This window comes from Periplaneta americana, chromosome 9, assembly GCF_040183065.1.
Source record: "Periplaneta americana isolate PAMFEO1 chromosome 9, P.americana_PAMFEO1_priV1, whole genome shotgun sequence".
NCBI lineage: Eukaryota > Metazoa > Arthropoda > Insecta > Blattodea > Blattidae > Periplaneta > Periplaneta americana.
In genome coordinates, this window is record NC_091125.1 from 142,686,052 (window position 1) to 142,709,139 (window position 23,088).

At 37.4% G+C, this 23,088-nt stretch overlaps 1 protein-coding gene across 3 annotated transcripts in view; it reads right to left on the minus strand.

Moving 5' to 3' along the window:
• The window catches only part of LOC138706571 (proton-coupled amino acid transporter-like protein CG1139), a 221,105-nt gene that overhangs the window by 15,473 nt on the left and 182,544 nt on the right, over positions 1-23,088 (minus strand). For all 3 annotated transcript variants that reach the window (XM_069836052.1, XM_069836051.1, XM_069836050.1), the window contains exons 6-8: positions 17,246-17,330; positions 5,997-6,284; positions 1,689-1,867 (exon numbers count right to left, since the gene is read on the minus strand). In XM_069836052.1, coding sequence (XP_069692153.1) covers positions 1,689-1,867; positions 5,997-6,284; positions 17,246-17,330 — 552 coding nt within the window. The remainder of the gene's footprint in view (positions 1-1,688; positions 1,868-5,996; positions 6,285-17,245; positions 17,331-23,088) is intronic.

Consider the following 23,088-nt stretch of genomic DNA (forward strand, 5'->3'; position numbering starts at 1 on the left):
ACTAATAATAGCAATGAGATGATAATGACCATGATGACAATGGTAACAACCCGTATTATATAACTCTATTTTTCATCCCGCTCTACTGATTGTAAAATAACACTGGGTTTCGCTGAAAACCGCTGATATTGTCAATTATGAGAATTATTTATGCTTGATCTACATAATCATTTTCTCTGACACGTTTTTAATCGCCCCAATAACGGTGCTACCTATTGAGAACTAGCGGAACTCTTTCAAAGCTTGTCAATTTATGTCTTTGGTTCTTACTTATCCCGTGGTTAGAAATTTCGCTTGCACGATCATAAAATCGTAGATCAGACACCTTTGAACGTCAGTGTACAAGTGAAAACACAGAAATAGGAAAACTTCTGTAAAATTATGTTCTCATGAACTTTTCAACTACTTTTTCGGGTAGAAATGTTCCTTCATTTATTTATTTAGGAGCATATAAATTTTTCAGCCATAGTTTAAAATTACACACAGTTTTCCAAGAATTGTACCCCTGTCACTTGTACCACTTTCCCACTGAGCTCCTCAATTATAACAAGTAGGATATCTTACTTACTTACTTACTTACTTACTTACTTACTTACTTTCTTACTTACTTACTTACTGGCTTTTAAGGAACCCGGAGGTTCATTGCCGCCCTCACATAAGCCCGCCATTGATCCCTATCCTGAACAAGATTAATCCAGTTTCTACCATCATATCCCACCTCCCTCAAATCCATTTTAATATTATCTTCCCATTTACGTCTCGGCCTCCCCAAAGGTATTTTTCCCGCCGGCCTCCCAACTAACACTCTATATGCATTTCTGGATTCGCCCATACGTGCTACATGTCCTGCCCATCTCAAACGTCTGGATTTTATGTTCCTAATTATGTCAGGTGAAGAATACAATGCGTGCAGCTCTGCGTTGTGTAACTTTCTCCATTCTCCTGTAACTTCATCCCTCTTAGCCCCAAATATTTTCCTAAGAACCTTATTCTCAAACACCCTTAATCTCTGTTCCTCTCTCAAAGTGAGAGTCCAAGCTTCACAACCATACAGAACAACCGGTAATATAACTGTTTTATAAATTCTAACTTTCAGATTTTTTGGCAACAGACTGGATGATAAAAGCTTCTCAACCGAATAACAACAGGCATTTCCCATATTTATTCTGCGTTTAATTTCCTCCCGAGTGTCATTTATATTTGTTACTGTTGCTCCAAGATATTCGAATTTTTCCACCTCTTCGAAGGATAAATCTCCAATTTTTATAGACAAGTAGGATATCATCACGTTAAATTCTATTATTAGCTCAATAAAATTATACGCATTTTCATTTTTATGTAAACCTTACATTTGAAGAGTCCACTGCAAGAATGATGGATGTCATTTGGAACACATTTTGCAGGAGAAGCAATTGAAAGTTTGAAATGCTTAGCGCTCAAAGCTTAACTGAGATTTTCCGATCATTACTGGACAGTGACTATCAGTGTTAATGTCATATAACTCTCTATGTACATTCTATATGTCTTAAGCTATGCATTGACAGTCTTGGTTCATTTTCGACAAGAAAGTGACATCTATCATTCTTGCAGTGGACTCTTCATTTAATAAATTATCGACGACTTCAGTCTTGTCATGGCTTTAAAATAACACTGCATTATATTTGCTAAGTGTTAATTTTTATACTCACACTTCCTCTGTGGGCAAGTTCAAAGTGACACTTGCTTCCACCTTCCCTTTAAACCTAAGGTATCCGAAGAATCCAATAGCTGCGTACAGAAACACGACGATGAACATAGCGATGTTGAGGATTCCGGGACAGCCCAGGAAATGCCCCGGTTTCTTCATACTGTTTTCCAAAGGCATCACCTGTAACATTACATATTCTTTAAGCATTCATTCCTCTATAAAGGACCGCTACAGTAGAGTTAGTTCATGTGATATAACTTCAAAATGTTTATTAGTAATGAAAAAGAAACCGAATTACATAAGAACCAGTGAAATTGCTGAAAATTCAGGGTTACCATATTGGGTTGTAAGAATAAAGCTTAAGTACTTTCTCAAGGTTTATAATTATGAGTATAAGCACTTCCTTTGATTATATACTCGTAACCACTAGAACATACTCATTTTCTTAAGAATAAAGACATTCTATCTCCAGCCTTCTTGATCGTTTAAAAGTTAGCATATACTCGTGTTACCTATCCTCTTTGACCACATTGCACCGTGATGCTCAGTTTTGTTTATAGACTTTCACATGCTATCGGCATGCTGTAGTGCTTCGTGTTTTGAAAATAAAATAAATTAATTAATAAAATAAATTAATAATTAAGTAAATAAATTAAATAATTAAATTAATTAAATAATTAGATAAATAAATTAAATATATTAATTTAATTAATTAATTAAATAAGTAAATAAGTAAATAAATAAACATGAAAGAGAGAGTGAATCAAATAAGTGACGTTAAAAACTGGAAACAAGAAAATAGTACTGGAAACTAGTCATTACGGGATGTTGGATAGAGATTGCAATCCATTTCTAGGATTCCAGTTATGCTAATTGTATTTCTTATTATTATGCAGTTATATATATATATATATATATATATATATATATATATATATATATATGTATGTATATAATTTTAAAGTTACAAGTAAATTCAAATTTTACAAAATAAACTGTAATTGTTAATTATATTTATCAATACCGGTCTAACCTTATAATTTGATAGTAATTCATATTTTTATAGGTTATGTTTTTTATGAATAACAAATACGTGTTTAACCAATTTCACATTCACTTTTGTGAAGTGTTAAAGGCTTCTGAAGTTCACGTCTTTTTCTATATTTTTCCATGATGCACTACATTGTTCATACATTATTCCATTTTTTTTTAATTTAACTTTAAACTGAATAGAAACCAACAAATACTCAGAATTGAGCCTGCTACACACAATACTCAGAATAACATGAGAATGAACTTATAAATATGAGAATATACTAGCTTTTATTCTTATCAAGTATTAGTATATATTCTGTACAAGATGGACGCTTGAGTATATTCTATTATGCTTTCATGTTATGAGTATGTAATCAAAAATGAATAGATACTCAAATGTTTTTATTCTTACTAACAAAGTCCAGTATATACTATATACTCATGTTTATTCTTACCACCCATTGTGTGTTGTAAAAAAAGGACAACCGAAAATATTTTTTTCACTATAACAAATAAATATACCATGCACATTTAATATCGAAGTGTAACCACTTGAAAATATTTTTCATTTTACTTCAGCAATTCACTGCGGCCATAAATATTTTTCACTGAATCTATTTTTTTTAAAGGCCTGGGGACTTCTTTATATGCAAATGGAACTGTTCACAAGTCACGTTTTTAAAGTTGTACTGAACTGTTAAAATATCCGTCATTGTATTCCGTTTCTTTATAAATTGGCTTTGCATTGGCTTTTCATTGTGCGCTGGAACTGAAAAACAAAACTGAACTAACAGACTAACACCAAGAGCTAAGGATGATTTTTAGCGTCCACATAGAAACATCTCGACCATGTTTCATGAGAGAGCAAAGAGGAGAACTTGGAATTAGTTGCATTTTGTTATTTCTTTTCTACCTGTACAATAATTTTCCCCATATTTATTCATGGCTATTTTTGCATAATAGGAAGTCCATAACAGTTTTTGTATTGTATGTATAATTTACACTTTCAAAATGCTTTCCTGAAAATTACTTACCATCCTTACTATTATTGACACTTTCATACATACATACATACATACATACATACATACATACATACATACATACATACATACATACATACATACATACATACATACATACATACATACATACATACATACATACAGTATATAAGATGACTACGATAAATATGAAGACAATAAAGGTGAAGATTATAAGATGAAGACTGCGATGAAGACGAAGACTGCATTGAAGACGAAGACTGCGATAATGAAGAAGATTGCGATGAAGACGAAAACTGCAATGAAGACGAAGACTGCGATAATGAAGAAGATTGCGATGAAGACGAAAACTGCAATGAAGACGAAGACTGCGATAATGAAGAAGATTGCGATGAAGACGAAAACTGCAATGAAGACGAAGACTGCATTGAAGACGAAAACTGCGATAATGAAGAAGATTGCGATGAAGACGAAAACTGCAATGAAGACGAAGACTGCATTGAAGACGAAAACTGCGATAATGAAGAAGATTGCGATGAAGACGAAAACTGCAATGAAGACGAAGACTGCATTGAAGACGAAGACTGCGATAATGAAGAAGATTACGATGAAGACGAAAACTGCAATGAAGACGAAGACTGCATTGAAGACGAAGACTGCGATAATGAAGAAGATTGCGATGAAGACGAAAACTGCAATGAAGACGAAGATTACGATGAAGACGAAGACTGCATTAAAGACGAAGACTGCGATGAAGACGAAGACTACGATGAAGATGAAGACTGCATTAAAGACGAAGACTGCGATGAAGACGAAGACTGCGATGAAGACGAAGACTGCATTGAAGACGAAGACTGCATTGAAGACGAAGACTGCGATGAAGAGGAAGACTGCGATGAAGACGAAGACTGCGATGAAGACGAAGACTGCGATGAAGACGAAGACTGCATTGAAGACGAAGACTGCGATGAAGACGAAGACTGCATTGAAGACGAAGACTGCGATGAAGACGAAGACTGCATTGAAGACGAAGACTGCGATGAAGACGAAGACTGCGATGAAGACGAAGACTGCATTGAAGACGAAGACTGCGATGAAGACGAAGACTGCATTGAAGACGAAGACTGCGATAATGAAGAAGATTGCGATGAAGACGAAAACTGCAATGAAGACGAAGACTGCAATAATGAAGAAGATTGCAATGAAGACGAAAACTGCAATGAAGACGAAGACTGCATTGAAGACGAAGACTGCGATAATGAAGAAGATTGCGATGAAGACGAAAACTGCAATGAAGACGAAGACTGCATTAAAGACGAAGTCTGCGATGAAGACGAAGACTGCATTAAAGACGAAGACTGCGATGAAGACGAAGGCTGCATTAAAGACGAAGACTGCGATGAAGACGAAGACTGCATTAAAGACGAAGACTGCGATGAAGACGAAGACTGCATTGAAGACGAAGACTGCGATGAAGACGAAGACTGCAATAAAGACGAAGACTGCGATGAAGACGAAGACTGCATTGAAGACGAAGACTGCGATGAAGACGAAGACTGCGATGAAGACGAAGACTGCGATGAAGACGAAGACTGCGATGAAGATGACTGTGATGGAGATGAAGATATAAACGATGAATATGAAGATGTAGACGAAAGAGATGAAGATGTAGACGTTGAAGATTAAGGTGTAGAAGATGAAGATCTAGACGATGAAGTTGAAGATGTGGACGATGAAGATGAAGATGTTGACGATGAAAATGAAGATGTAAATAATGAAGATGAGAGTCAAGACGGAGCCAATGAAGATGAAGATATGGACAACGATGAAGTTGAAGACGACGATGATTTTAATATTTTGATGATATAGAAGATGACGAAGACGTTGATGGAGATGAAGAGGGGGATGATGATGATGATAATGAAGACGTTGATGCAGACTGCAATGAAGGGGAAGGCGACGGCGATGAACGTGATGAGGAAGATAAGTTGAAAACAAGGAAAATTAATTATGATTTATTTAATGACGCTCGCAACTGCAGAGGTTATATCAGCGTCACCGGTGTGCCGGAATTTTGTCCCGCAGGAGTTCTTTTACATGCCAGTAAATCTACTGACATGAGCCTGTCGTATTTAAACACACTTAAATGCCGGAGAGGTAAGAATATGAAGTTGAGACGATGATAATGATGACTGTGGAACTGATAATTACAGTGATAGTGATGACAGTAATGATTATTTGATATTGATAAATATTATGTTCCCACTTACCACTCCGATACCTTCCATAGCGAAGATGACGGTAGCGAAGAATAGCGGTATTTTCTCTGCTGGGGCTATCATTTCTGTGCCTTCAGTGTTGGGTTCCTGGTTGAACATGTAGTACAGTGTAATAGCAAAGCTGACGAGAATGAACACATTAGCTAGAGCTGAGAATGGAACCAGGTACTTGAGATCTCTGACCAAGCTGATTGGCACCAGAGCTACCAGCAACATCGGGATGTACACTCGAATGTCTATCTTTTCTATCCCCTCCTCCTCCATGTAGTGGTCTGCAACCTGAAAATCACGATAGGTAATTACTGTTACATTATGTTTTCCCTTATGTAATATCAGTAGCAATAAAATTTTATAATACCTATATAATTAATGACTTAAGGCATGTCAAAAAACTGGCTTGATGCAAATCTCTTTAAATGTCACGAAATTGAAGTTAATTCCATTTTCATTAAACTTAACTTGTATTCAGAATTAATATTTGAGGAGAAAAATTCGCTCCGGCGCCGGGGATCGAACCCTTGGTTCTATGTAGCAAGCGCTCTGACCACTGAGCTACGCCGAATTCAATCCACAACACCGGAGCGAATTTTTCTCCTCAAATATTAATTGTCAATATTACAGATAATATTCTGTATGACAAATTAATAAATCTATAATATTCTCATAGCTAGCTGTGCACATGTCTGTACAGATTACTGTGCACTTAACTGCGGAATCCCGGCCAAATAAGTCACTCAGCTGAGTGCGCTCCTAGTATAATGGCAGTTGACATTGGACATATACGTCAACATATATGCCTAACTTGGAGTCAGGGCATAAAGGGAAACATTGAAGGAGCAGAATTCGATCCGGTGCTGTGGATTGAATTCGGCGTAGTTCAGTGGTCAGAGCGCTTGGTACGTAGAACCAAGAACCCGGCGCCGGAGCGAATTTTTCTCCTCAAATATTAATTGTCAATATTACAGATATTATTCTGTATGACAAATTAATAAGTCTATCATAGTTTATTCAGAAACTAAATTCATGTTTCAGTATCAGAATGAAGATACGTCACTCTTATTATTCATGCTCCACAAGTTATGATATATGAAGAGTCCACTGCAAGAATGATGGATGTCACTTTCTTGTCGAAAATGAACCAAGACTGTCACTGCATAGCTTAAGTCATATAGAATGTACATAGAGAGTTATATTGCATTGTCCAGTAATGATAGGAAAAGCACAGTTAAGCTTTGAGCGCTAAGCATTTCAAACTTTCAATTGCTTCTCCTGCAAAATGTATTCCAAATGACATCCATCATTCTTGCAGTGGACTCCTCATATGTTAATGTTTGGAAGAAACTTCACAGATTAATGGGACATTCTGATAACTTTCAAAACTTTTTTCTAGTTTACAGATTTCAACCAAATATTCACAGTATATTCCTCTTGATATTGTATTGAAATATTAAATATTTGAAAGTAATTTATTTTCTAGTTTTTGAATAATAAATGTTAATTATTTTTTTAATTTTTTGGACACCCTGTATTTTAGTCACATTTAATTCTAGGTTTATATATACTCGAGTAGGGAGTAATGGCGGACAGTGAATAACCACTCGTTCACACCTGTTAGCACGTCTGGCCGCGAAACCAGGTGGCCCGGGTTCGATTCCCGGTCGAGCAAGTTACCTGGTTGAGGTTTTTTTCCGGGGTTTTCCCTCAACCTAATATGAGGAAATACTGGGTAACTTTCGGTGTTAGACCCTGGACTCATTTCACCGGTATTATCACCTTCATATCTTTCAGACGCTATATAACCTAAGATGTTGATAAAGCGTCGTGAAAAACGTACTAAAATAAAATAACCATGCGAGTGAGAATCTTGACAAAACGGTGAATCTTTATATAGGCCAAATATTTTAGCACAGATTTCTTTGTACTAAGCTCTACATTTGCCTCTATATTTTCATCAACATGCCTCCCCGTGGCCCAAAAATCGAAGAAATTGAATCTACCGTGCAGTGTGTGGTGAAGGACGCGCTACGGGACATGCTACAAGACGCGGGCATAGTTAGAATTCTCGCCGACACGATCAAGGACGCGGTGACGAGTGCAGTGGTAATGGAACTCCAGAAAAATCTGAAACTTTAATGCAGTTTCCCACGACTTATTTGTATAAACAGGTATTTTCTACCCTTTCGTGTGTCAAAACTATTGAAAGAAACAGAATAAATGTGGCGATAGACTTGAGATTAAAGATAAATAATATTGATTCTAAATATAAATATATTTTAAGAGAAAAACAGTTCAGACAATATCCGAAACTTTTAAAATATATTGATTTATGTTTCAGTAAAAATATTATACAAAGAATGTATTGAAAGTAAATTATTGTTTTGCCTTGCTGTTTTTTTAAATCAACTCTGCTGTAACATATTAATGAAGACCACCTATTTTTTCAAAGCCGTTATATTATTTACGTTTTGTTTAATTCAAATATAGCCCACCGTTAGTATTAATTCAATTTTAAAAAATATAACAGAAATATCATTGGAAATTTATCATTTGAAGAGGTGGAAAAATTCAAATACCTGGGAGCAACACTAACAAATATAAATGATACTCGGGAGGAAATTAAACACAGAATAAATATGGGAAATGCCTATTATTATTCGGTTGAGAAGCTTTATCATCCAGTCTGCTGTCGAAAAATCTGAAAGTTAGAATTTATAAACAGTTCTATTACCGGTTGTTCTTTGTGGTTTTGAAACTTGGACTCTCACTTTGAGAGAGGAACATAGGTTAAGGGTGTTTGAGAATAAGGTGCTTCAGAAAAAAATTTGGGGCTAAGAGGGATGAAGTAATAGGAGAATGGAGAAAGTTACACAACACAGAACTGCACGCATTGTATCCTTCACCTGACATAATTAGAAATATTAAATCCAGACGTTTGAGATGGGCAGGGCATGTAGCACGTATGGGCGAATCCAGAAATGCATATAGAGTTAGTTGGGAGGCCGGAGGGAAAAAGACCTTTGGGGAGGCCGAGACGTAGATGGGAAGATAATATTAAAATGGATTTGAGGGAGGTGAGATATGATGATAGAAACTGGATTGATCTTGCTCAGGATAGGGACCTATGGCGGGCTTATGTGAGGGCGGCAATGAACCTCCGGGTTCCTTAAAAACAAGTAAGTAAGTAAGTAAGTAAGTAAGTATAACAGAAATATCACTACTCATATTCACTTAAAATTAACTCTAAAATCTAACAACCCATCATTTCATTGACAACTTTGAAGGGGTCCGTGAAAATGCTGATCTATGCAAAGGGGGACCGCAATGCTAATAAGTTTGAGAACCACTGTTCTAGAGAATTTAGATTGACGTCAAACAGGATATCCCTTGGGCCAGGAAGGATCCCTCACTGTATTTTGATAGTATAGGCGCAAGAGCATGACAGAAAGGAACGTGCTATTCCTTTCTTGGCAGTACTTCCTCGGGACGTGGGCAGGTGGGAGTAATAACTCCTTTGTGGCTACCGTCCACAGTCGTGATCGTCGTGGGTCCTAGCGAACCAATAACGAATATCAATGGTCTGATTAAGAAATGACGTAAATGTGTAGGAGGCTGGATCATTTTATTGACTTAATGCTATACAGTTAAATTTCTTAGAACATATCCTTCAAAGTAATAAGATAAACCCTACGTTATGGTTTGTAATTCGATTTATAAACCACAAAGACCGCATCAACTTAGAGTTCCTAACCAAAATGGGACACAACGTCGATCTGAAGCATATTAAAACCTTACAGTGGAGAGTTTGCAGACTTTTCTATACACATATTGCACATTCTTTTTCCTGAAATAGGATGGTCTCACTGCCTCACATCATATTTGTTAGTCTCGTAAATAATGTCGGTTTTTTAAGTTTTGTGTTCTGTAAAATTTTAATGATTTTATTTTCTTGTTGGACAATGCAATTTACAGAACGAAATGGTTATTATTGCATATTCTGAGCACGTGACAGTCGCCAATTAATACGAACTGTATAAAATGGACGCGATAATGTTTGAGTTTAGAGTCCTTCTAAAGCATAACTGGAAAAAGATCATAAAGCTGGTGCACATACACGTAGAATGTGTGAAGTCAAGAGTGAAGATGTCGTTAGTAAATGTATAGCACAAAGTTGGTTCCAGCGTTTCAGTAATGGAGAAGGAGACATTGAAGATTTACAACGTTCTGGTAGATGTAAGGTAAGGAATATTAAGAATACACGGAAAGTTTTGGAAGAAAATTCACGAAAAAGTACTTTTAAGTTGTGAGAAAATACTGATGCTTCAAAATATATAATACATCGCCACATTAAGACGCTTAGAACATCATATGGGAGTTGTAGATCTGTACCTCATGAATTGACACCTGAACAGGCTCAACGCAGAGTGGAAATCTGTCGTCAGCTTATGGCTGCTCCTATGGATGATATGTTTCAGGATAATTGCGACATGTGATGAAAAATTGTTATATTACCGCAATCCTGACAGCTCAAAACAGTAGCTTGATCTTCGTCATCCTACGAAAGTTGTTGAGCAAAATATGTTCGGCTCCAAAGTAATGTTATGTATCTGGTAGAATTTTGAAGGTGTGATTCACTGGAGTTTATTCCAAACGGACTTGCAGTCGATGCGGATCTTTATTCTCAACATCTAGAACGAGTTCATGAAGTTTTGAGAGAGAGGAGCCGGGCATAAGTTAATCAAAATAGAATTCTCTTGCAACAGGACAATGCGAGATCCCATACCGCTAGAACAGCCGTGGAACAAATTCATGAATAGGGAGGAATCGAACTCGTATCACACCCGGAATATAGCACTGATCTTACACCTTCAGAATATCGTCTGTTTCGATTAATGGACCACTTTTGCCCGGAATAAATTTCGAAAACTTGGATGTCGTTGAAATTGGTATCAAAAACCAGAAACTACGTCGCTGGATAACAAACCTCGCCGAAAGATGACTCAAGACCATAAAACCTAATGGTTTTTACATTGAGTATTAGATTAATTTCTTGCCACATATTTCAACTAAAATTTTACTCCAAAACCAACATGACATATAAGACATTACAGTATCTGTAATAAAGTTGAGTTTGAAAGAGTAGGTGCAGAAAGAATGACGCTGAAACTGATCAGGAAGAGGAAAAGGAATTGTCTGGGTCATTGCCTGAGAATAAACTGCCTACTGAAGGATGCACTGAAAGGAATGGTGAACGAGAGAAGAGTTCGGAGCAGAAGACGATATTAGATGATAGACGACATTAAGATATATGGATCATATAAGGAAACTAAGAGGAAGGCAGGCAATAGGGAAGAGTGGAGATAGCTGAATTTGCAGTGAAAGACCTGCCCTTGGGCAGAACACTAAATGAATGAATGAATGAATGAATGAATGAATGAATGAATAGTATCTGTGTGTATAGAGTTACTCAAAAGTTACAAAAATTTGAAAGCATTCTAACTTTGTTAAGACGCAATTTCATATAATAATAATAATAATAATAATAATAATAATAATAATATTGATAATTTAGGCATTTATAGTCAGTGTGGTCTGAAGTTGATTCTGCCACACCTGTGGAGTAACGGTTAGAACGTCTGACCGCGAAACCAGGTGGCTCAGATTCGAATCCCGGTCGGGGAAAGTTACCTGGTTGAGGTTTCTTAGGGGTTTTCCCTCAACCCAATATGAGCAAATGCTGGGTAACTATCGGTGCTGGGCCCCGGACTCATTTCACCGGCATTATTACCTTCATTTCATTCACACGCTAAATAACCTGAAATGTTGATACAGCGTCGTAAAATAAGCCACTAAAAATAAATAAGTTAGATAATGAAATATTGCATCTTGTATTTCACTTGTCCTTGTCTTGCCCTTTTTCTCCTTGTTGATGCTTTGATTTTCATGCATTTCCCTTGTTTCCTTTTTTATCCTTGTTTTCTTGGTCCTCGCCTTTTTCTCCTGTCAACTCCTTGTTTTCCTTACATTTCTTTTGTTGTCTTGGGCTTTCTCTTGTTTTTCTTTTCTTCGCTTTGTTCTTTATTTTCTTGTATTTCTCTTGTTTTCTTTGTTGTTTTCTTTGTCTTTGCATTGTTTTCCTTATCGTCCCCTTCTTTTCCTTGTCGTCCCCTTGTTTTCCTTGTCATCTCCTTGTTTTCCTTGTCATCTCCTTTTTCTCCTTGTTTTCTTTGGCTTTCCCTTGTTTTCCTTTTTTCTGCTTGTTCTCCTCAATTCCTTGTTTTCCTCAATTCCTTGTTTTCCTCAATTCCTTGTTTTCTTTGTTGTTTTCTTTGACTTTTCCTTGTCTTTGCCTTGTTTTCCTTGTCGTCTCCTTGTTTTCCTTATCATCCCCTTGTTCTCCTTGTTTTCTTTGAATTTTCCTAGTTTTCCTTTTCTTCGCCATGTTCTATTTCTCGATTCTTTGTTTTCTTTGTATTTCTCTTGTTTTCTTTGTTGTTTTCTTTGTCTTTGCCTTGTTTTCCTTATCGTCCCCTTCTTTTCCTTGTCGTCCCCTTGTTTTCCTTGTCATCTCCTTGTTTTCCTTGTCATCTCCTTGTTCTCCTTGTTTTCTTTGGCTTTCCCTTGTTTTCCTTTTTTCTGCTTGTTCTCCTCAATTCCTTGTTTTCTTTGTTGTTTTCTTTGACTTTTCCTTGTCTTTGCCTTGTTTTCCTTGTCGTCTCCTTGTTTTCCTTATCATCTCCTTGTTCTCCTTTTTTCTTTGAATTTTCCTAGTTTTCCTTTTCTTCGCCATGTTCTATTTCTCGATTCTTTGTTTTCTTTGTATTTCTCTTGTTTTCTTTGTTGTTTTCTTTTACTTTTCCTTGTCTTCGCCTTGTTTTCCTTCTGGTCCCCTTGTTTTCCTTCTCGTTCCCTTGTTTTCCTTGTCGTTCCCTTCTTTTCCTTGTCCTTCTTTTCTTGTCGTTCCCTTCTTTTCCTTGTCGTTCCCTTGTTTTCCTTGTCGTCTCCTTGTTCTCCTCGTTTTCTTTGGCGTTCCTTTGTTTTTCTTTCATTTTATGTCATTGTTATGTTTGAGTGATCATGCGAGAAATATAATTCCACCGATTGTTTACGTACAGCCTCGCTGTTCATTGAAACAATGCCGGAATACGTGTGCAGTGAGATGCGAGGACAGCTTGAAACCTTCAAACAGATGCCGACGTCAGTCATAAGAATACTCGCTCTGAAATTCAAACCGCACGCGCATTTCGATACAGAACACGTAAACTCGAAGACACAGTTGGTGAATCCAGAAGAGACATTTGAATGCGATGCGCCGCTGCTCTGGAGTCACGTGAGGTCCCCTCACTTGGAGCTCACCTTGACCGAGTGACTCCGAGGCGGCGCGGTGGTCTGACACGGTCAAAGGCGTCTCTCCTAATTGTTACAGCCGTGTAATATTGTCAGCGCCTTTACCTTGGCTCCGCTCCGTGACGCGTACGTGAGCGGTCGTCGTGTCAGCCTTGTTATTTCTCAGGTCAAATTGGTGCCATCGTCCAGTGAAGGGACGCTTTATCGTAATTGATGTGCGTTTGCTTAGCACCGATTTTAATCTACAGAATCTACAACTAATTTATAATTTTCAGATATTTTGTTTATTCCATACTACGAAATTCATTGCTTAAAATGAAATATAGTATGTTATAATGTAATATCTGTCTTTGTATTTATCCACTTAACAATTTTATCTTTCCAATCTATCTGCCTGTGATATAAATGGAAAACCTAATGATTAAGAATATTATAGATTTATTAATTTGTCCTACAGAATAATATCTGTAATATTGACAATTGATATTTGAGGAGAAAAATTCGCTCCGGCGTTGGGGATCGAACCCGGACCCTTGGTTTTACGTACCAGGCGCTCTGACCACTGAGCTACGCCGAATTCCATCCACAATCTTCCTCCTTCAATGTTTCCCTTTGTGGCCTGACTCCAAGTTAGGCATATATGTTGACGTATATGTCCAATGTCCTAATATAATGGCAGTTGACATTGGACGTAGGCTATACGTCAACATATATGCCTAACTTGGAGTCAGGCCACAAAGGGGAACATTGAAGGAGGAAGGTTCGATCCTGTGCTGTGGATTGAATTCGGCGTAAATGAGTGGTCAGAGCGCTTGGTACGTAGAACCAAGGACCCGGGTTCGATCCCCGGCGCCGGAGCGAATTTTTCTTCTCAAATATTAATTGTCAATATTACAGATATTATTCTGTAGGACAAATTAATAAATCTATAATATTCTCATAGCTGCAGTGCACATGTCTGTACAGATTACTGTGCACTTAACTATGGAATCCCGGCCAAACAAGTCACTCAACTGAGTGCGCTCCTAATATAATGACAGTTGACATTGGACATATACGTCAACATATATGCCTAACTTGGAGTCAGACCACAAAGGGAAACATTGAAGGAGGAAGGTTCGGTCCGGTGCTTTGGATTGAATTCGGCGTAAATGAGTGGTCAGAGCGCTTGGTACGTAGAACCAAGGACCCGGGTTCGATCCCCGGCGCAGGAGCGAATTTTTCTCTTCAAATATTAACTAAAGATTAAGACTAGGATTTTGATGAGAAAGAACAATTATACAGGGTTATTCATACGTCCGTGAAACATTTTAAAGTTTAATAAAATATTAAGTACGCGACAGATCATGGTAATTGTTGTGCCAATAGAGAGAGAAATTCTCCAATTTTTTTTATAACGAAAACCCACGCTTAGCTGCCATGATTTATCGCTAGGTGGCAGTAGTTATCAATAATGGAAAAAGGGCGTTTACTAAACGTAAGCAATCGTTTTGTTGTGTGTTGGAATATGCACGAACCTCATCAGTTGTGACTGTACAGAGATATTTTCGAGCGCAATTTCAAAAGGCACCACCTGTGTTTAACAGTATCAAACACTGGTTTGTGAAATTACGTGACGAAGTGTGTCTGTGCATCACTCCTCGCCAAAGACGTCGGGGACCCAGCAAAGAAACGGTAAAACAGAAAGTGTATGGGCCATTTTGGAATGGAATGGTTTACTTGGACATGCTAGAAACTTGACTGATGCCTCAGCTGAATGAAGACAGCAATGATTATATCTTTCAGCAAGATGGATGTCCCTGTCACTATCACAACGACGTGCTAGACTACCTCAATGAACATTTACTACAGACATGGCTCGGACGCACTGGGCAAGAAGATAACGCGTTAATGAAGTGGCCACCACGGTCACCGGATTTAACTCCCTGTAAATGTGGGGCTTTGTGAAGGACGATGTCTATGTAGCCTCGCTCCCCCTAATCTTCAGGAACTTCATCACCGGATTACAGCTGCCGTTGCTATAATCAACTGTGATATGTTGGAACGTGTAAGGGAAAAGATGAATTACCGCATCGATATCTGCCGTATCAGCGAGGGTGGAAACATTGAGCATTTGTAAGTTATGTAACAAAACTTGGAGAGTTCCTCTTTATTTTAGTGTAAAAATTTTCGTTAACCGTTGCGTAGTTTAGTAGTTATGAATTTTTTAAATGTTTAACGGACTTATGAATAACCCTGTATTTTCCGGTAGGCCAGAAATATACGTACGTAGCTGTCTTAGTATTTAGGGTAAAAGTTGGTAATATTGTGGTACGAGTAATATTGTGACAGTTCTTTTTGAGAATTTATTACAATTTTACTAAGCGGTTTTGTGCAGCAACTTGTCCACGAACATTCCCTTAATACGTTGACGCAAAAAAAAAAAAAAAAAAAAAGATCTTCCTCTCGCTCAGTAAAATTATAATATATTCTCAAAAAGAACTATCACAATATTACTCGTATCACGGTATTTTCAACCTTTACCCTACATGTTTTATGATAAAAATGAAGTGTTTTAAGACATCAGTCTTTTTTCCTCCCTCCCTACGAGAATTTTTGTTTCATTCGAACATTTCTGGGACATTTTCGTTGAATTTTGATCAGAAATCCTGATTAAAGTCATTATTAGGCTTTTATTTGCTTTGATATTTCTCTACAGATTTTGTTAATTAATATCCATTATTTGTACTTATTTTTAATCGTTTTTCTATACATTAATTTATTAATGACATTTTAACGCCCATCCTTATGTAATGGGCCAGTGCAACCACCCCTTCAATATTGATCTCCCTGGCAATACCTGCAACTGCTACTGATACTGCTGAATAACATCCATTCGCAGCTGGAATACGTATGACAACATTGGAAACTCTTGATTGGACAGTGTTAAGAGGTCCGTCAAGGTCAAACCGCTTCCAATTTGAAATATTGTACAAATATTGTAGCTCATTTAGTATGTAGGCCTAGGCCTATGCTCACCAAAGAACCAATAATTGATTCCACACCTGTGAAGTAACGGTTAGCGCGTCTGGCGGGTTCGATTCCCGGTTGTGGCAAGTTACCTGGTTGAGGTTTTTTCCGGGATTTTCCCTAAACCCAATATGAGAAAATGCAGGGTAACTATCGATGCTGGACCCCGGATTCATTTCACCTGTATTATAACCTTCATCTCATTCAGACGCTAAATAACCTAAGGTGTTGATACAGCGTCGTAAAATAACCTTCTAAAAATAATTGGTTAGTCTCCTAAATTGAGACAGCTCATACTGCCTGTGGTTTTCCGGTGGTTTTCCAAGGCGAAAAGATAAATTGTCGGGGTGAGCCCTAAAAGAAATGGGCCACAGACCTATATCTTCACCCCTACAAAATTTTGACATTTTTTTTTCTCAAACAGACTTCGGCTTTCGCATATTATCCTTGGTACATGGACGAGTTTACTCGACTTTCACTCACACTGCGAAAGAACACGGCATCTTTCAATGTGCGTACTTCTTTCAGAGTTTCTTCTCCCGATACTGCTGTCATGCTTCTCTCCCCTCCCCCCTCCTCCTTTATGTAGTAGCTATTAGATTTACGTCCATTTTCGGCTTTCCCCTTCAAAATTTTCTAGAGTTCCTTCAGTGGAACAGCAAAACTCGGAGTGAGAGAAGTGGCCAAGAGCCTTGGAGCTCACATACACAGTTTTTATCAGTCCCGATCTCCCTTGCAAGGACGCGTTTTCTCGTATAACTTTTAATTTTATTCCTGCCATTTCCCTATTAATGAATGAATTAATTATTAATTAATCAATCAATCAATTCATTCATTCATTATTCATTCATTCAATATGTATGTATCAGTTTCTTTCTCGGTCTCACCTGTTGTATGGACCTCGCAACGAATACGATGTATACACACAGAGCGCTGTAGTACGTTGCCAACAACGCTCCGTTCACGAACTTTCTGAAAGAGAAAACAAATCCAATGAACACCTGTCACTGAGAGCCATCCGTCTCGCACGGAGACAGTGTAGCTGAAATACATATCAATTAATTGGACACGCTTAAAATACCTCTGCAGCTCATCTTTGCGGTTAAACACTCTACTTAAGATTTACTGCACGTTGCAATCGTGTCCGGTCGCCAACCGTTCTTCACGCTTGCAGTAGTGTTTATCGTCAATGAAATGACGGAGAAATACTGCACCGAAGGATTTATTCTACAGAAAATTGTACGTATTTCGAGCAAAAATGATTGTCATGGAGATGACACATATCTTCTCATGCGTTTGCACTTTTCATAAAAAAAAAGTGTTCATGTTACAAGTGATATTTCAATTTGAAGTTCATTTTCTTGGTCTACAATTTAAAATATACTTACTTAATGGCTTTTAAGGAACCCGGAGGTTCACTGCCGCCCTCACATAAGCCCGCCATAAGCCATTGGCCCCTATCCTGAGCAAGATTAATCCAGTCTCTATCATGATATCCCACCTCCCTCAAATCCATTTTAATATTATCTTCCCATCTAAGTCTCGGCCTCCCCAAAGGTCTTTTTCCCTCCGGCCTCCCAACTAACACTCTATATGCACTTCTGGATTCGCCCATACGTGCTACATGCCCTGCCCATCTCAAACGTCTTGATTTAATGTCCCTAATTATGTCAGGTGAAGAATACAATGCGTGCAGTTCTGCGTTGTGCAACTTTCTCCATTCTCCTGTACTTCATCCCTCTTAGCCCCAAATATTTTCCTAAGCACCTTATTCTCAAATACCCTTAAGCTATGTTCCTCTCTCAAAGTGAGAGTCCTACAATTTTATCACTTTCTTAGCGTTTGTTTATTTTTATTACTTCCATAGCATTTGTTTGTTTTTATCACTTCCCTAGCACTTGTTTGCCAACATTTCAAACTTTAGGTACTATAAAACATGCTTTGCGATCGTCATTTGTTTCCCGCATATATAGTCGACTGAAAATGGCGGCTCCGTTCAAACGTGAAAGTAATATTGGTGAAATAGAATTTTAGTAAGTCAATTAATATCTATTTTATTGTATTAGAGTACTTTATTTCTTCTAATCTTTATAATATACATTCTTTTAATCTTGTAATAATCAATTAAATCCCACTCGAGTTTTGATTTTCTGTAGATAAATCAAAACCTTTAGTGAGATTACTGTTGATAAATTTTGTTCTTCTTAGTTGGTTATTTAAAGACGCTATATAAACTACTAGGTTATCTATCCTCCAAGGAATTGGTGATAGGGACATGGTATTTTGCGAGATAAGGCTTAGGATTCGGCATAGATTACCTGATATTCGCCTTACGGGTGGGAAAACTTCGGAAAAAAAACAGCAAAGTAATCAGCTCCAGCGGAAACCAACCCACGACCGAGCACATCTCCAGCTCAGTAGGTAACTGCTCTACTGCCAGAGCTATGCCGGTGGTTGATTCTGTTTTTTTTTTTTTTGGCTCCATGCTCTTATTTCTTGTTTTGTTTTTTTTTTTTTTTTTCAGGTATCAAAACATGCAAAATCATATTTGTTACCATTTATAAACCATTATTTTGTAAAAAAAATTGCCTCAAATTTATGGTGCTAGTGGATGTATTCATAACAAAGGGAAATGCTTCAGGTGGATAAATTTATCATTATAGTGAACAATCATAAATTTGTATATATATATGATCTAGTACTTTACACTCGACAAAATATCGACAGTTACTCATTAGTGGCCAATATACATGATCATGAAATTAGAAATAGTGAACAAATTCATATTCCATATTGTAGATTACACAAGAGCAACACAAACTTTTTAAATATGGGGATGAAATTATATAATAAGCTCCACAGTGAATATTATAAATTACAATCAATAGCTTCAAAACTAGATTTTATAATTGGTTACTAAATAATCCTTTTTATTCTGTTGCTGAGTTTTTCAACACAAATTTGTATGAAATTGTATTTTAGTAAATAAGTTTAATTGCAATTTAGTTAGTTTTCTTTAATTTAAAAGTTTCAAATTATTTCATGTTTTCATTGTATTATTTAAATTTTACTGTTTCTTTTATTAGTATTTTTTAAAATGTATTTATATGTTTTCCAATGTATTCTGACAAAGCCTAAAACTGTATGTCTAATGGCCTAATAAATTGAATTGAATTGAATTAGGAAGCCATTAATTAAATAATCAGAAACAAAAGCTAGTAAAAGAAAATAATTGAACAGCAGTGGTTCTTTCATGTGATTAATCATGGCGAATCTTTCACAAAGAGAAAGAATTTAAATGTTCATGATGATCGCCTGTGGTGATAGGAAAGCGGACCCGAAATTAGGTTCGGAATTTAACACATTAGGAATATCCCACAATATCAGTGACAATTATAAATAAATCCTTACTCATGTTGTACTTGATTCTTAAATAAGCAAACAACGTGGTCACAGGATCTCACTTCCGCTAAATAGCATGATGTCACAAGGTTGTTGCACAGGCTAACCTTCCGTGCGATGATCCGTGAAATTGAGTACACCTTGTGTACTGGAGTGATACCTCATTGTTGTCTGTGTCCACCAACAAACTGGGTGTTATTGTAAACCGTTAATGAGGATTTTCTGTTCGTAACAAATTGATGTTTGTCCAAGGTTGTGTAGAATTGATGACCCAATATTTGAAATCAAATTTGCTGTTTTTGGCGTGAAACGTCTTATTTGACCTACAAGGAGAGAGAGATTGTAACGTTTTACCATGAAAGATTTTTATGTAAACTCTGACGTCATCCGCGATACTTAGAAACAGAAATGTAACATCTTCGTACCTTGTGGTTTTCGTCTCGTCTCATTCCCTATTCAATACCCCTCGACATTTTGCACACGGTTCTTCTCACCCCCTTATGGTCGTGAACTCAGTCTATCAATGGTGTATTTATTTAACAATTCTTATAGCCTTCTGTACCTAATATAAAAATTAAGTACGTACCATGAATAAAGACGTTTAACGCTATCCTACGGATTTAATATTCCTTTAGTCCATCCATAGTGTTCTGTCCAAGGGCAGGTTATTCACTGCAAATCCAGCGTTCTCAAATCTTAACTATTTTCCGCTTTCCTTTTAGTCTCTGCATACGATTCATTTAACTTAATGACGTCTATCATCTGATATCTTTTTCTGCCTCCAAATTTTCTTCCGCTCACAATTCCTTCCAATGTAGGCAGTTTCTTCCACTGACCCAGCCAATTCTTTCTCTTCCTGATCAGTTTCAGCATTGCAAATCAAGCTTTCAGGTATAACTCCCTGTGAAGTTGATTTGAATAATTTCGAGGGAAAAATTGTTCCGGAGCCGGGTATCGAACCCGGGACCTTGGGTTAAACGTACCAACGCTCTCCCAACTGAGCTACAGGGAACTCTACCAGACACCGATCCAATTTTTCCCTCTATATCCACAGACCTCAAAGTGGGCTGACAACCGTCTACCGGTCAACCGATATCGGTGTCTGGTAGAGTTCCCGGGTAGCTCAGTTGGGAGAGCGTTGATACGTTTAACCAAAGGTCCCGGGTTCGATGCCCGGCCCCGGAACAATTTTTCCCTCGAAATTATTCAAATCAACTTCACAGGGAATTATACCTGAAAGCTTGATTTGCATAATACACGTCACTGTTCGTTAACAGAAAACCACAATTTAAGTCACACAGAGTTAGTGTGCACTCAATGTTGGTTGCTTGACGGTTGTCAGCCCACTTTGAGGTCTGTGGATGTAGAGGGAAAAATTGGATCTGTGTCTGGTAGAGTTCCCGGGTAGCTCAGTTGGGAGAGCATTGGTACGTTTAACCAAAGATCCCGGGTTCAATGCCCGGCCCCGGAACAATTTTTCCTTCGAAATTATTCAGTTTCAGCATTATTCTTTCTTCACCCACTCCTTTCCTAGCACAGCTTAATTTCTTATTCTCTCTGTCCACTTAACATGCTTTATCTTTACTTCGTCGTAATATCCATGTTTCTGCCCCATACAATGTCACATTTCACACAAAGCACTTCACTAGTGTCTTCCTTAGCTCTGTTCCCAGAGGTCCACAGAAGGTGCTCTTTTATCTAGTATTAAAAGCTTCCTTTTACATTGCTATTTTCCTTTTGACTTCTTGGCAGCAGATCATTTTACTATCTATAGTAGATACACCTCAAGTATTTGAAGCTGTCCTAAGCTGTCCTCGTTATCTACTGCCCCATTTATAATTCGCAAGTTTACCTTCTTTAGTTTTCTTCCGATAACAAGGACCTTCCTCTTGTTGGCTGCATTTATTTTAATCCCATACTTCTCACAGCTGTCATTTAGTTCCAGTAGCATATTCCTTGTTTCTCCTCTTCTGCTAAGAACGCCATATCACCACTAAATCTTACACAATTTATTCGTCACCTTGCTACTGTCGCTCCTTCCATGTTCTGAATTCATTCATTAAATCCACAAAATTGATGTTGAACAGGGTAGATGCCTGGGATCTTTTAAGAGGCGAAAGAGAGAGTGGTGTGCAGAAAGCAACTGGAAGCTACCGCATTTATCTTTCCCAAGAAAAACTGCAAACATGGCCTGATTCTTTTATTATAATTAGGACTACATTTTATTCTATTCAGAAATTATTTCCTTTATATGTACAATGCATTAAACAGTACTCGTATGGGTAACTTTAACTGGCATGTCTATGGATTTGTTTTAAATTTATCATTTGCCTTTATTTGAATGTGTTTAGTTCGATGTACAGGGTGATCCTTTGGGTATGGATAAAGTAAAAACACGGTAAAACATTTACTACTGAACTTTGTTAAAACTTTTTGCATATAACACTGAAAGATGGGAGATTCCTTAGAGCTCAATATGACCTCCATTGCGCACCCTGCTCAACTCATAATGGTGATGCAATTCAGCCCATGTCCGTTGTAACATAAGAGTGGTGATTTGTTGTAAAGCTTGAGTATTTTTTACTCTCAGATCATCAATGTTCCTGGGTTTCTGTGAATAGACAATGTCTTTAACAAAACCCCACACGAAGAAGTCAGGAGGGGTTAGATCTGGGGAGTTTGGGGACCAAGCCAAGAACTGCTTCTCGTACTGGGTTTCGCCTACGACAGTAGTGTGAGAGTTGTAAGCTCCAAAACCGGTTGTGGAGCTAGAGAGTGCAGTCGGAGCGTGAACTTGCTTATGTCTGTGGAAACATCGGAGCACGCAACGAGTCATAGTGGAGCGCTCCTTTCCGTTTAATCTCTGTTTGACAACGCTTGCCTACGACCTCCTGCGTGTTTTTTTTTTTTAAACACAGAACCTGTTTCTACAAATGTTCGATACCACAACGTTATGGAATTGTATTTAGGTACATTACGTACACCATACTCACGTCGAAATTCCGTTTGAACTCTTTTAACACACTCAAATTTAGCATACCAAAGAACACATTGTGCTGTTGATTTATAGTAGCCGTTTTAATCATCTACGATTTTCATTTGTCCTTTCAGATTATGCATTGTTGATTGTCATATATGGAAACTCCCATCTTTTAATCATAATATAACCAGCAAGAAATTTTTCCTACTATCATAGTAGCATTATAATAATAAATTAAAATTATCCATACCCAAACGGATCAGACTGTATTTCTATTATGTTACGTACAGTAGAGTAAACGCAAGAAGAGCTTGCCACGGAAAGCTGCGCGAACTTTCGGAAACGTTC